General features: G+C 34.7%; 1 protein-coding gene across 1 annotated transcript; it reads right to left on the reverse strand.

Annotated features, from left to right (window-relative positions):
* Window positions 1–5,619: 5,619 nt before the first annotated feature.
* Window positions 5,620–10,271, reverse strand: LOC108576225 (protein trapped in endoderm-1). The gene is made up of 4 exons (XM_017939182.1): window positions 10,161–10,271; window positions 8,623–8,829; window positions 7,265–7,511; window positions 5,620–6,268 (listed from the first exon to the last, which is right to left on the reverse strand). Exons 2-4 carry the CDS (start codon window positions 8,753–8,755, stop codon window positions 5,620–5,622), a joined length of 1,029 nt encoding a protein of 342 aa, XP_017794671.1. The 5' UTR covers window positions 8,756–8,829; window positions 10,161–10,271.
* Window positions 10,272–11,824: the final 1,553 nt, after the last annotated feature.

An 11,824-nucleotide genomic window follows, 5' to 3' on the forward strand; every position in this document is an offset into this window, starting at 1 on the left:
AGTAATTTAGGACCCGTGACGTTCACAATTTCACAAACCAAATTCACAGTACGAATTGATACACGTACACCTCTACGGAGAAACCGAAAACCACGGTTGAACCTTCGCGTAAACAAAAACAATAAATATCCCGATTTTAAATATTAATAATTTCCGGCAAAAATATGAAAAAATCTCGCAACACGAAATATCAATTTACACGTTAAACCGAGGAACACACAAGAAAACTACTGTAAGTTGAGAATTTCACGTATCGTAAGTCCAATTACCATAATTTCAATTATCGATCAATCATAAATTCAATTATCGTCGTAATTTTGTCAAAATTGATATTGCGATAATTATAGAAAATCAGTGGATAATTACAACAGTTGGTTCAAATTTACAATTCGCTACTTTTAAACTAATTACTGTCCGAGACTGTGAAACGGCGAAAATAGCCAACGATGGTAATTAAGAATCCTTAATGAGACAATAAAGATCAGCAGACGATAAAGAACGACGAGATCAAAGTAAACATTTCGTTCTAACAATGTTTCCTCGGAACTATTTTCGAAACAGTCGACTGCAACTTTTTGCAAGTTTCGACGATTTTGAACCTGTTCTAAATTGACGTTTTAAAACGATGCAACCCGATACGTACACGTATACATATACGAATTGAAAAAATCGAAGAAAGTAAAAAGGAAAGAGACGGTTTTGTCCTTTTTACTCGAAAACGTCCTCGCGTGTTAGCTGCGTATCGCGAGGCAATTAGTTCTTGCCTTCTTATTCCGCTTAACCTCCCGACCTTCTCTTCTTCCACTTCGCGGCATAGTTAGAGAAAAGAGCTGAAACGAAAGGTCAATGTGTGCACAACGGTGAGTCTGTTCCTGGCGCAACAATACTGACCACATTCTGACTCATTTTGTCGCATTAATTAAGCTAAAAAAGTTTTCTGGAATTCGAAGAGGTGGAGTTCGTTATTGGCGGTAGCTAATTCTCTCCAGATTTCTTCTTTTTCTGTCTTATTATCGTGGCAACAGAAGTTCTACGGTTTGTTGAGAAGAACCATTATCGGAATTCAAGGAAATTTTTAATTAGTGACGTAGATTGCATCATTTGAGATTCAATTATTACTGGGTTCCTGTAGTTCACTTAAAACCAATTTTTAGGTTATGTTTGTGGAGGAACTTTTGTAATTCGCTTTAGAGAAACATTTTAGGTTTTGTTTATTGAGGAATTCTTTTTATTGTTTCACGTAGCAATAAATTGTGATTAATTGGGGATTGTAATATTTTCTGTTCTTTCACAATCACCCAATATATTTGTAACAGAAGTTATGGCAGAACTAGGTACACTCCGGTTGATAAGTATTGGGATACTCACTGAATATGAAACAAAGCTAAACAGTCATTACAAAATTAGTAAGATTCTGAAAAAGATGATTCGAAAGAATTATAATAAAATTCGTGGTGTCGCCATTACGTGACAATTATTGCAAATTTAAAAAATTCCATTCAAGCTATCTTATTGTGCATAAAAAATAATTAAACTTTGTCCTCTTCCATTTTTCTCACAAATCTACCATTTTACTGATAATATATGACCCACTCGGAAACCAAAATAATTAACTCCCCTTTTTGGTATTCTTCTAATTTCAGTATGCTTAGCGCTTAATTCTTCATAAATAAAAAAAATTTAATAAACTTAATTTCATGGAGTTAGTCACTTCGTTACTAACTTTGTCGAAAAAATATAATTTAAATCATGTAGGCATATTTAAATATAATAAGATTGCTAAAAGACCTTTACAAATTGTGTCACTCTTCCAGTAAATCGACAATATAATACTTTCTGTACGAACGTAATAGACATCCCAGTATGTACTTCGGAACGACAGTGTACTTACCATCGCTCTAAACCTCAAAGTCCAGCGCGAACCGAAACGAACCTAACCTCAATCTCTCTATCCCAACGTTCCTACCCGCGGAATTCTCCTTCCAAGGGACTTTTTAATGGAAATCATCTCGTCAACGCCGGCTGATTGCAGCGACGACAAGCCGCGGAAAAGACAGCGGCGTGGGGCCGGGAAAGGGTGGTGGAAGGTGCAAAACCGCCGAGTATAGTACTACGTTCTACGGCGAGCTCTATCGCGGAAACTATCGGTCGTCGTCGAGCAACGCCTGTAATCTAGGGCCGTAACCACTTGTGTCTCGGAAAGAGGGTCGCAAGGGGTGGGGTGCGGCGGCGGGAGGGGATAGAGGGGGACAAAAAACCGGCAGAAAATGAAATACGGATTACAGTGGTTGGCCGAGCCACGATAATGACGGGTAATGATGACCTCGGCCAGTACCCTCGCTACCACGCCGCTGTCCGGATCAGATTCGCGATTTTTTCTCGCCCACCCCCGCTTGCCTCGCTTGCACTCTCCTGCGCGACGCGATCCTCTCTCTCTGCCTTGTCGTCGATCGACGCGTAATTTTCGTACAGAGTTACCACCCCCTCCCCTTGTCGTACGGATGAGCCTCTCGTTCACCCGATATAAGGTTACCCATTTGTCCTCGTCGTCGATTTAACGCGCGCGCGCGTATTCGCGCTGAATTACCCGCCGTTTAGCTACGCAATTTTTTTTTTTTTCGTCTTTTGCTTTTTACTTTCTCTAGGGATGTTAAGGCTTGTCCGTTGGTTCACGTGCATTTCGTCTGGTGTTTCTTTTCTTCGCTTTCTTTCCTTATTCTTGGGTTAGATTCTTTTTTCGTGCGTGATATTGTTAAGTGGTGTTGGCTGTTTTTTCTCTTTTTTAGGGTGCTTTTTCAAGGTGTCCCACTATATCTTGAGGGATTTTGCTAATATACTGGATTTTACTAATATACTAGATTTACTAATTATATAGTTTTGCTAGATTTTACTAATAGTAACGTATTTCTTTTTCTTTCGTCAACCATTTATCATAAGGTGACCTTGAAATGACCTTTACACCTATAGTCTAATTTCCCTCCTGAAATATAATAACTTACTTCCAAAATATTTTTTTTATATGTTTATGAATAATAAAATAATAATAAGGGTTGGGCACACCTAACCTAAACACTTCTGAGCCAACCCACGTGATACTATAATACAATATTTTGTTCCTTGCTTTTATTATAAATGTAACTAAATTGAATCATTAAGATGTGAAACATTTTTATATTTCCTTATTTTAGGGAACAGCGAAAGGGTTAAACAAACCATAAAAAAACTCAGGACTAACCTTAATGCGTTCTTTCGTTCGACTATATTGGGTCAAAAAAGACCCAAAGACCTTACATGCAACAATATTTGTTACCAGCACCCCATATGAACATTAAACAATAAACTTTTAATACAATGTCAAGAATTAGGTTAGGTTAAACTTAACAACAGCAGAAGTTATTTAAAAAATAATAGTACTATGGGTCCAAAATGACCTGAGGACCAGACTAGAATTAAGAGAATTCTAAACACCGACGAAACATCGTTCACCGCAAAAAGCCATCATTCTTGCCACATTCCTAACCTAACCTAACCTCACTTCGTACTCGCAAGTTCTTCCCCTCTCATAATATGAACGGAATGGCCGGCAACGATCCGCAAGGATTTTCTGTAAAAGGTGGAAAAAGGGGTTCGATCGGAGATTCTGTCGGAGGCGGCGCGAGCCGCGTCGAGCGACGGGGCCGCGACGTGCGAATGCGAACATAAATCCAAATTAGCGGCAACATAACGCAACCGTGCACCTCTATCGGTGCTACGATTCAAGGGAAGAAGAACCACCTCCTCTCTCTCTCTCTCTCTCTCTCTCTCTCTCTCTCTCTCTCTCTCTCTCTATCTACATTGCGGAGAGCCGGTGTTCGCGCGCGCGAATCACAGTAAATCGTATAGCCGCGCTATCACAGCACTCGATCGACCCAAGACGAACGCTCGTTTCGCGGATACCGGGCCCCTACTCTTCCAGCCAGAGTGAAAACCGTACCGATACCGCCTCGATCTCCTCGTGTTCCACCGATTTCTGATTCTTCCTGGTTCGCGACCACGCTAGATATATTAGTTTTCGCCGATCGTCGATTCGACGAGTCGAACGAGTCTCGATAGTCGATTCCACTGACGGGGAAGATATCGATGGTGCAGTTGTTGCGATGAACGTTCTCTAAAGCATTTTGTGTTATTTTTCAGTGATTTTTATGTTGGTCGAATGAACTGCTTTGGGATTTTTATTTGAACACACTGTGTAGCCCGATTTTTCTTCGTTTATGAAAAGGAAGTTACTGTTTATTGTAATTTTAGATTTTTTCAACGTTGGAAAATAAAAATTAGTTATTGTTATGAAAAGACTGACTGGTAATAACCTAATAGATGAGAAATTGATAATTTTCGACTTTAAGTAACGCACGTCGATCATTTGGAACTGGAAAATGTAGTTTTTTATTGGAAGATTTCTAACTTAAGAAAAATATTTATTTCTTAAATATTCTATCGATGATAAATAAACTTGGTTTAAATAAAAATTCAATTCACATCGGTGAATATGCTTGCGACATCTAGCAAAGCTGCAGCGAACTGAATATAGTTGGAATTCCTTGCAGCTTTCCAGCAGCTGAGAATCCCGTAGAAATTTCATGCAGGAGTGTATCTATTATCAAAAACTGGTAAATATCGATAAACATTGTGATTTTAAATCAATTGTTTTTCATAGTTGCATTAATAATTTATGAAGTTTAACGAAATCGAAAGAAATAAAAGTTTGAACTAATTTTATGCATCCTATTAAAACAGAAAGTATCAGCATATATTTGTGAACAACATTTAACATACTTTTCTCTCTTTTATTTCATAAATCAGGATTTACAGAAATTTATATAAGTAGAAAATACGAGATGCAAAATATTTTACTCTATCTGATATTGTTATTTATCATAATTTATCTCCTACAGTATATTTACATAGAATATCATTCTAAAGTTACACTCTTTGTACATGTAATTTTTATTCGTTGTTATCATATATCTAATCGTACAAATAAACGTAAAACTCATAATTTACTATTACCACCAATTCATTTGGCAGTCATAAATCTAACAAGTGTAATACTTATATTCTACTTTTCAGTTTCCATATTTTCTCTCATATTACTTGTAAAAAAATAATTAATATTAATTTACAAATCTACTCGATTGTTACGCGTGAAGTAAATTTACGAAAATCGATATTTCAAATTATTCTAATAAATGCCCAGTGAACAAAAAGAAACCCTTTATAATCGTAATGCTGTACAAAACCATTTGTTTATCTACGTATCCTCAAAAATCGCTAAAAATAAATCGTACATATCAACTTTTCTTTGGTACATTAGAAAAAGTGAGAAACAAACTTTATTTGATCTAAAAACGAAACTAACATTAATTTAACATTATACTAGTAATTACAAAAGACAGATACACGTAAAACAACTGAATTCTTAAACTTCTCCTATCGTATCCATTTGGAAGAACTTATAATTTTACTTTTTATTTCAGACAATTCGTATCGTAACGCAACGATAATTGCACTTCTACCTAAACGAACGAAACAAACGCTTTTGCAACAACTACTCGTCATAGAATCGAATAAAATCACCGAACATCAAGTCATTTGCGGCGACGAAACTTTACTTGAATGCGAGTGCGTCTGTTTCGTACCGATCGTCGGCGCTTTGCTTGAAATTGGACACAAAACTTGCTTGTAGGCCTCTCTGTAAAGCTTATTAGTGCCGGCGTAAATAAAAGGATTGATCACGGAAGAGGCCCACGCAAGGACAGAGCCGATCACGTGCAAAATCGGTATCTTTATTTTCTCGTCGATCACGTTAACCAGCATCAGAGGCATGAAGCATAAAAGGAAACATAAGAATATGGTCAACATCAGTCTGGTCACTCTGGAATCTTCTCTACGTTGGAATCCTCCAGCTTTTCTTCTAGATACACCTGCGTGAGCCTCTAGATTCTTTCTGCTCTTCCTTACTTTCCAGTAAATGCAAAGATAGGAGACGCATATGACTGCACAAGGCACGATGAATCCTAAAACGAACAGGAATTTCTTTGGACTGCTACCGTTTTTCTTGAGTATAGTGCAGGAGAAAGTGGTCTTCTCCAGGCCCAACGTTCCCCAAAAGCCGAGCAACGGTGGTAAAAGTAAGGAGAAACTTAGTGTCCAAATGGCGATCAGCATTAGAATGATTCGCTGCGTGGTGTATAGTTGGGCGTATATTTCTGATCTTGAAATCAGTATGTATCTGAAATATATTTTTCTGTTAATTAGGCATTCGGTGTTACATTTGATTTTTTATTGTCAGTAATATTATATGATATTTAAAATATATTTTTCTATTAATTAAGCATTTGGTGTCAAATTTGATTTTTACATTATTAGTGAAATAAATAATGTCATGAAATAATTATAACACCTGTTATAAAGGTGAACGAATAATCAGTAAATATGATAATTGGTTCAATTTCAAATTTTCAGTGTTTCCATGAAAATGAAGGATTTTTTGTCTGAGAAGTTTTGCGACTTTTATCATTTGAAAAAATACTCTGATACTTGGATGAATATGGTAATTAACTTATACAGAGATTTTAAGATGTATTGAAGTAAATGTAATTAAGTTATTAACTTCCATTAATTAACTTTCAGTTGAATCCTTTGATTTTTTTGATGAAGATATCGATACTGACTCGATGCAGTCTATAATTTAATGCAACATCAGGAGCAGCTGTTCGTATTGAATTTATCATGCGTACATTCGATCCTATTAAGATGACTAATAGACGATTAAGTTCTATAGAAGTATGCTGAGTTGGTAAAATCGATAGTATAATTAGTCAGCGTATTTGAAAATAAATATAAACAAAGAGCTTCGTTCAAACAGCTGTCTTATTAAATACCAAAAAATACAGGATATACAGAGTGGGCCACATAAAACAAGTCACCTAATTATAAATGGTTCCAAAGGATGAATAAAATAGAAAAAACATTTTTTTGATGGAAGAAGTGGCAAAAAATGAAGGAAAGTTTCACATTTGATTAAAAATGATGGAGTACAAAGTCATTTAAGGTCATCTAATGTCTGCTACAATATACGCTAGAAAAAAATATGTAAATTCATATAAAAAAATATAGATGACCTTGAAAAATTGATGAAAAATTGTTTTCTATTTTATTCACCATTTTAGAAGATAATTAGGTGGCCTGTTTCACGTGAGCCACCCTGTATAGTAAAGTTCCATACCGATTGATCGTAATTGCCACCATACTGAGCAGAGACACCGCAACATTTCCATAAAAGAACAGCGGAAATATTTTGCATAGAGTTTCACCAAGCACCCACGCCTCGTTTAAATATCTGATCGCAGTTAATGGTAAGTTTACCGCAGAGAAAATCAAGTCGGAAATACTGAGACTTATCACGAAAGCAGTTGTGGCGTGTCGTCTCAATCTTGTATATTTTAACAGCGCAATTACTGTTATCAGATTACCTGAAATTTATTCCAAAAAAAAATGTGTAAATCATGGATTCTATATTTCTAACAAAATAGTGCCTTATTTAAATAATTAATCAGGGTTTAAGTGTGAATAATTTATTACATTCAGATTTGATCTAAAACCCAAGTTTTGAATTTTACAATTTTTTTACCTTTAAAGATACAAAAGATGAAAATTGTGAAAAACACAATGAAAGTATTTTCCATTTTTATAGTAAAACAGTACCTTATTTAAACAATTAATTAGGGTTTAAGTGTGAATAATTTGTTATTACATTCAGATTTGATCTGAAACCTAATTTTTGAATTTTGCAATTTTTTACTTTAAAGGACACAAAAGATGAAAATTGTGAAAAACACAATGAAAGTATTTAATCAGAACAATTCTCGTGATTACAACTCAAGTATCGTCATTTTGTCCCATTAAGAAAGACCAGAAGCAAGTGGATAATTAAAAAAGAAGGTATTAATCATTCTAATTCTTCACACCCTCTCGCATAAATTCAGAGCGTTAATAGTCGTAACTCGAGAAATGTTATGGGTCAACAAGAGCTTAACCATTAGAATTTAAACGTAAATTAAGAATTCATTCGCTGTAAACTTACATCTGTACACTGTTTTCAGTACATACTGGATACTTTGAAATCTTTTTCCAACAATGGAATTTTAATGATACAATTTTTTCGAAATTTTCATTTCGCTAACTTTTTAATCCATGTAAATTTTCACTCTAAGTTTACAATTTCGTTTCACATGTTCACTGAAATTTCCATATTACAAACTTTCTAGTCGAATGAAATTTTCTATCGGAGCAAAACTGTAAGTTCTACTAAATTTCGTTCTACGGATTAACACAACTCCAACAAGTATCGCAAAAAGACGCAACATTAAAACTTATTGTTGCGCGAATTTAATTTGGATACCCAATCTTAGTTTACACTTCGTTCCGTGCGCTCGCAGAAATTTTTCAATATCCGATCCGAAGTAGCGACGAAATGGCTGTACATATTTGTAGTAAATTACCATTTTAAATTCACTCGCGATTCCACACGTTACAGGCATTGCGGAGAGAGAAAAAGAGAAGAAGAGAAAAACTGTATTTTACCCACGATTCCAACGACGCTGAAAATTATCGCGCAAACGGCAGCTGTGATAGTGGCCGGTCGTGGAAAGTGCTTCAGAGTCTCACCTCCCGATTCGAGATCGAAAATTGTCCCGTTTGTTACAGAATTGCCCATTTTGTATCGTGTTTATGCGCTCCTTCGTCGTGGCATGTTCTCAGAAAGTGAAATGCAAAACGGGGTAAACACGCCTTTGGGAAAAGAAAAATCACGCTGTTAAAGAACACCTGTGCGTAAAAAGTGACAACATGTTCACAATACACTCTGTGAATCATCGTGTAAAAGGTGCGAAATTTTTATTTACATTTACCAAACGACACTCTCGATAATAATATGAAATTATTAGGCGAACCATACTTTTTCGTATATTTACATTTATAGATGTTTAACGTAATGCGATATTAACGTATGCGCACTCGCGAGGGAGTATCACGAAGTGATAATCACCGATTTCGACGAGATTTCGGTATATCGTAATATTTTTTTTTTAGAATCAAATCTTTGAAATAAACAAGTTATCACAGGAAATTTCATTTAATATTCTTGTCACTCCTGCACTGTTTTTTAATATTGTCAATATTTAACGGTACAGAATTAAGAGAAAGAATAGTTGCAAATATACACTGCCGGCCAAAAGCTTGGAATCACCAGTCAATTTACGTCAATATTGAATCTGCTACTAATTCTTTATAAACCTGAAATTTCTGTTGTGGAAACCAATAGCACTTGACCTCATTTCGGCTGATTTGAATGACAAAAAGTTCCTTAAAAATTCTTAAAATTGCTAACTTTTTTTTAGAAAATTTTGTGTACAGTGATTCCAAACATTTGGCCGGTAGTGCATATGCAAATATAATTAATCATTTTATAGGACTTACTAGTGGAATCGAAGATTTATTAGAAATAATCGCTGTTACTATTGTACGATTGTATGATTTAATAGATCAATTTAAAGAAATATTCGACACATTTTTTTTATGTCACTCATCCATAGTGAAGGTGTGAAAATCGTGAAAATAAACATATTGGATCTGATATCTCGAAAATTAGTAGAGATAGAGGAATAGTGTAGGTAAATTGACAAATTTTGTATTTTTCAACGAGAATTTTGGAAAACGTCCATTTATTTAAATAATATATTAAAAATTATTACTTTCTTCTGTAGATTTCACATTTAAAAACACAAGAAAATATTTTGTAGATTACACACCCAAAAACACAAAATATGGATAAACCAGCATTTTCATTTCTTGCAAAATAAATATGAACGAATTCCGATAAAAAAAAATACGTGTTGAATATTTTTTTTTAACACTATCATATAACAGTTTCATTAAAATCGGTGATTATCACTTCGAAATGTTCCTTTGTCGGTCAAATATCATATTTATTTACTACTTTCTCTGTTAGAATTATACAACTCTAAATAAATTCTAATCAAATATGCAGAAACCTATTTTACCGAGTGTACGGTGGATAAGAAAGAATGAAAATTGGAGGAAAAATATGGAAATTAATTTACCTTGTATTCTCAATATTAATCGTCCTATTTTCCAAACGAAATCACGAGAAATTTGTAGTTCCCTTATGTTCCATGTTGCAAGTACAATTCTATCCAATTCGTAATTTCACTACTGCATACACTTATTCAATACAGAATCTGCTTTCGTTGTGTTTAATTTTCTTATCGACGTTGCACAACACACGTGAAGCAAATGTTTACCGCTCCAATATTTTCCAATACACTTCGCTGGCTCCATTAAAAGGTACTTGGTCTGGAACAAAAAGCAACGGGATAATCTAATAAAAATCTCGGTTCAAAATCTCTCCACGCAATTTAAATGTTCATTGACAAGAAAAAATTCTCTTCCAATAAGAGAATTTAATTTCTTAGTTTTCTTTAATTTCTCAATATTTAAATATTTTTGATTTTCAAATAAATATTTCTTCGCGTTACTTTCCTTTGATCTAAGTTATCATATAATTATATACGGAAAATTTATCATACCGATAAATCTCTATTTATTTACTCAAAATATAACAGCGTCACATTTTCACGATCTGGTTGCTCTGTTCATCGAGAAGTCGTAAGATCGAGGCGAGAAAATATAAATCTTCAAATAAATATTTATTCGCGTTATTTTCCCTGACTTTAATACGGAAAACCGAAAATTTAGAATAGAAATAAATCTCTATTTACTCGAAATATAACAGCCTCAAATTTTCACGAATTAATTTCTCTATTCAGTGATAAGTCGTAAGATCGAGGCGTGAAAATATTATTATTAATCAAAAATTAATATTTCTTCCCGTTATTTTCCCTCGTTCTAATAAATAAAAAATAGAAAATTTACAATGTAAATAAATCTCTCTATTTACTCAAAATACAGCAGCGCCACATTTTCAAAATTTGGATGCTCGATTTATTTTTCCTAATTTTAATCCGGAAAAACAGAAAATTCACAATGCAAATAAATCTCTCTATTTGCTCAAAATACAGCAGCGCCACATTTTCAAAATTTGGATGCTCTGTTCAACAAATTTCAAAATAAAAATTTCTTTACGTTATTTTTCCTAATTTTAATCCGGAAAAACATAAAATTCACAATGCAAATAAATCTCCCTATTTGCTCAAAATACAGCAGCGCCACATCTTCAAAATTTGGATGCTCTGTTCAACAAATTTCAAAATAAAAATTTCTTTACGTTATTTTTCCCAAATTTTAATCCAGAAAAACATAAAATTTACAATGTAAATAAATCTCTCTATTTACTCAAAATACAGCAGCGTCACATTTTCACAAACAGGTCGCTCCGCTCAACGACAACAAATCATAAGATCGAGCCACGAGAATCCAACGAAACGATCGAACACCGCATTTCTTATTGTTTCATCAACGCGAGAACGCTCCCCGATTTGCCTTTGCATACGCGTTCTCTACGGGCAATCGTTTCTCCGGCGTCCCCTCGACAGTGTCTCGAACGATTAAACGCACGAGGACTCCTTATCCGAAGCAGAGCCACTTCAATTCAACTCTCTCCGTTTCTCCTTTTTGTTCGTTCGTTAGCGGTCGTTCTCCATCCGTGTCTTCCGCCGATTTTCTTCCACCCGCACGATGAACGATCTCGCGTCGGAAAAAAGAAGAAACAAAGAAAAAAGAAAGAAACGATACGAGAGATCCTTCT

The sequence above is a fragment of the Habropoda laboriosa genome, unplaced genomic scaffold (genome assembly GCF_001263275.1).
Source record: "Habropoda laboriosa isolate 0110345459 unplaced genomic scaffold, ASM126327v1 scaffold36, whole genome shotgun sequence".
In the NCBI taxonomy this organism is placed as follows: Eukaryota; Metazoa; Arthropoda; class Insecta; order Hymenoptera; family Apidae; genus Habropoda; species Habropoda laboriosa.

Coding starts and splice junctions, on each gene's coding strand:
- LOC108576225 (XM_017939182.1), bottom strand. CDS start 8,755: ATGGGCAATTCTGTAACAAACGGGACAATTTTCGATCTCGAATCGGGA. Junction 7,512..8,622: donor CAGCGTCGTTGGAATCGTGG/GTAAAATACAGT, acceptor AATAAATTTCAG/GTAATCTGATAACAGTAATT. Junction 6,269..7,264: donor GTGGCAATTACGATCAATCG/GTATGGAACTTT, acceptor AATATATTTCAG/ATACATACTGATTTCAAGAT.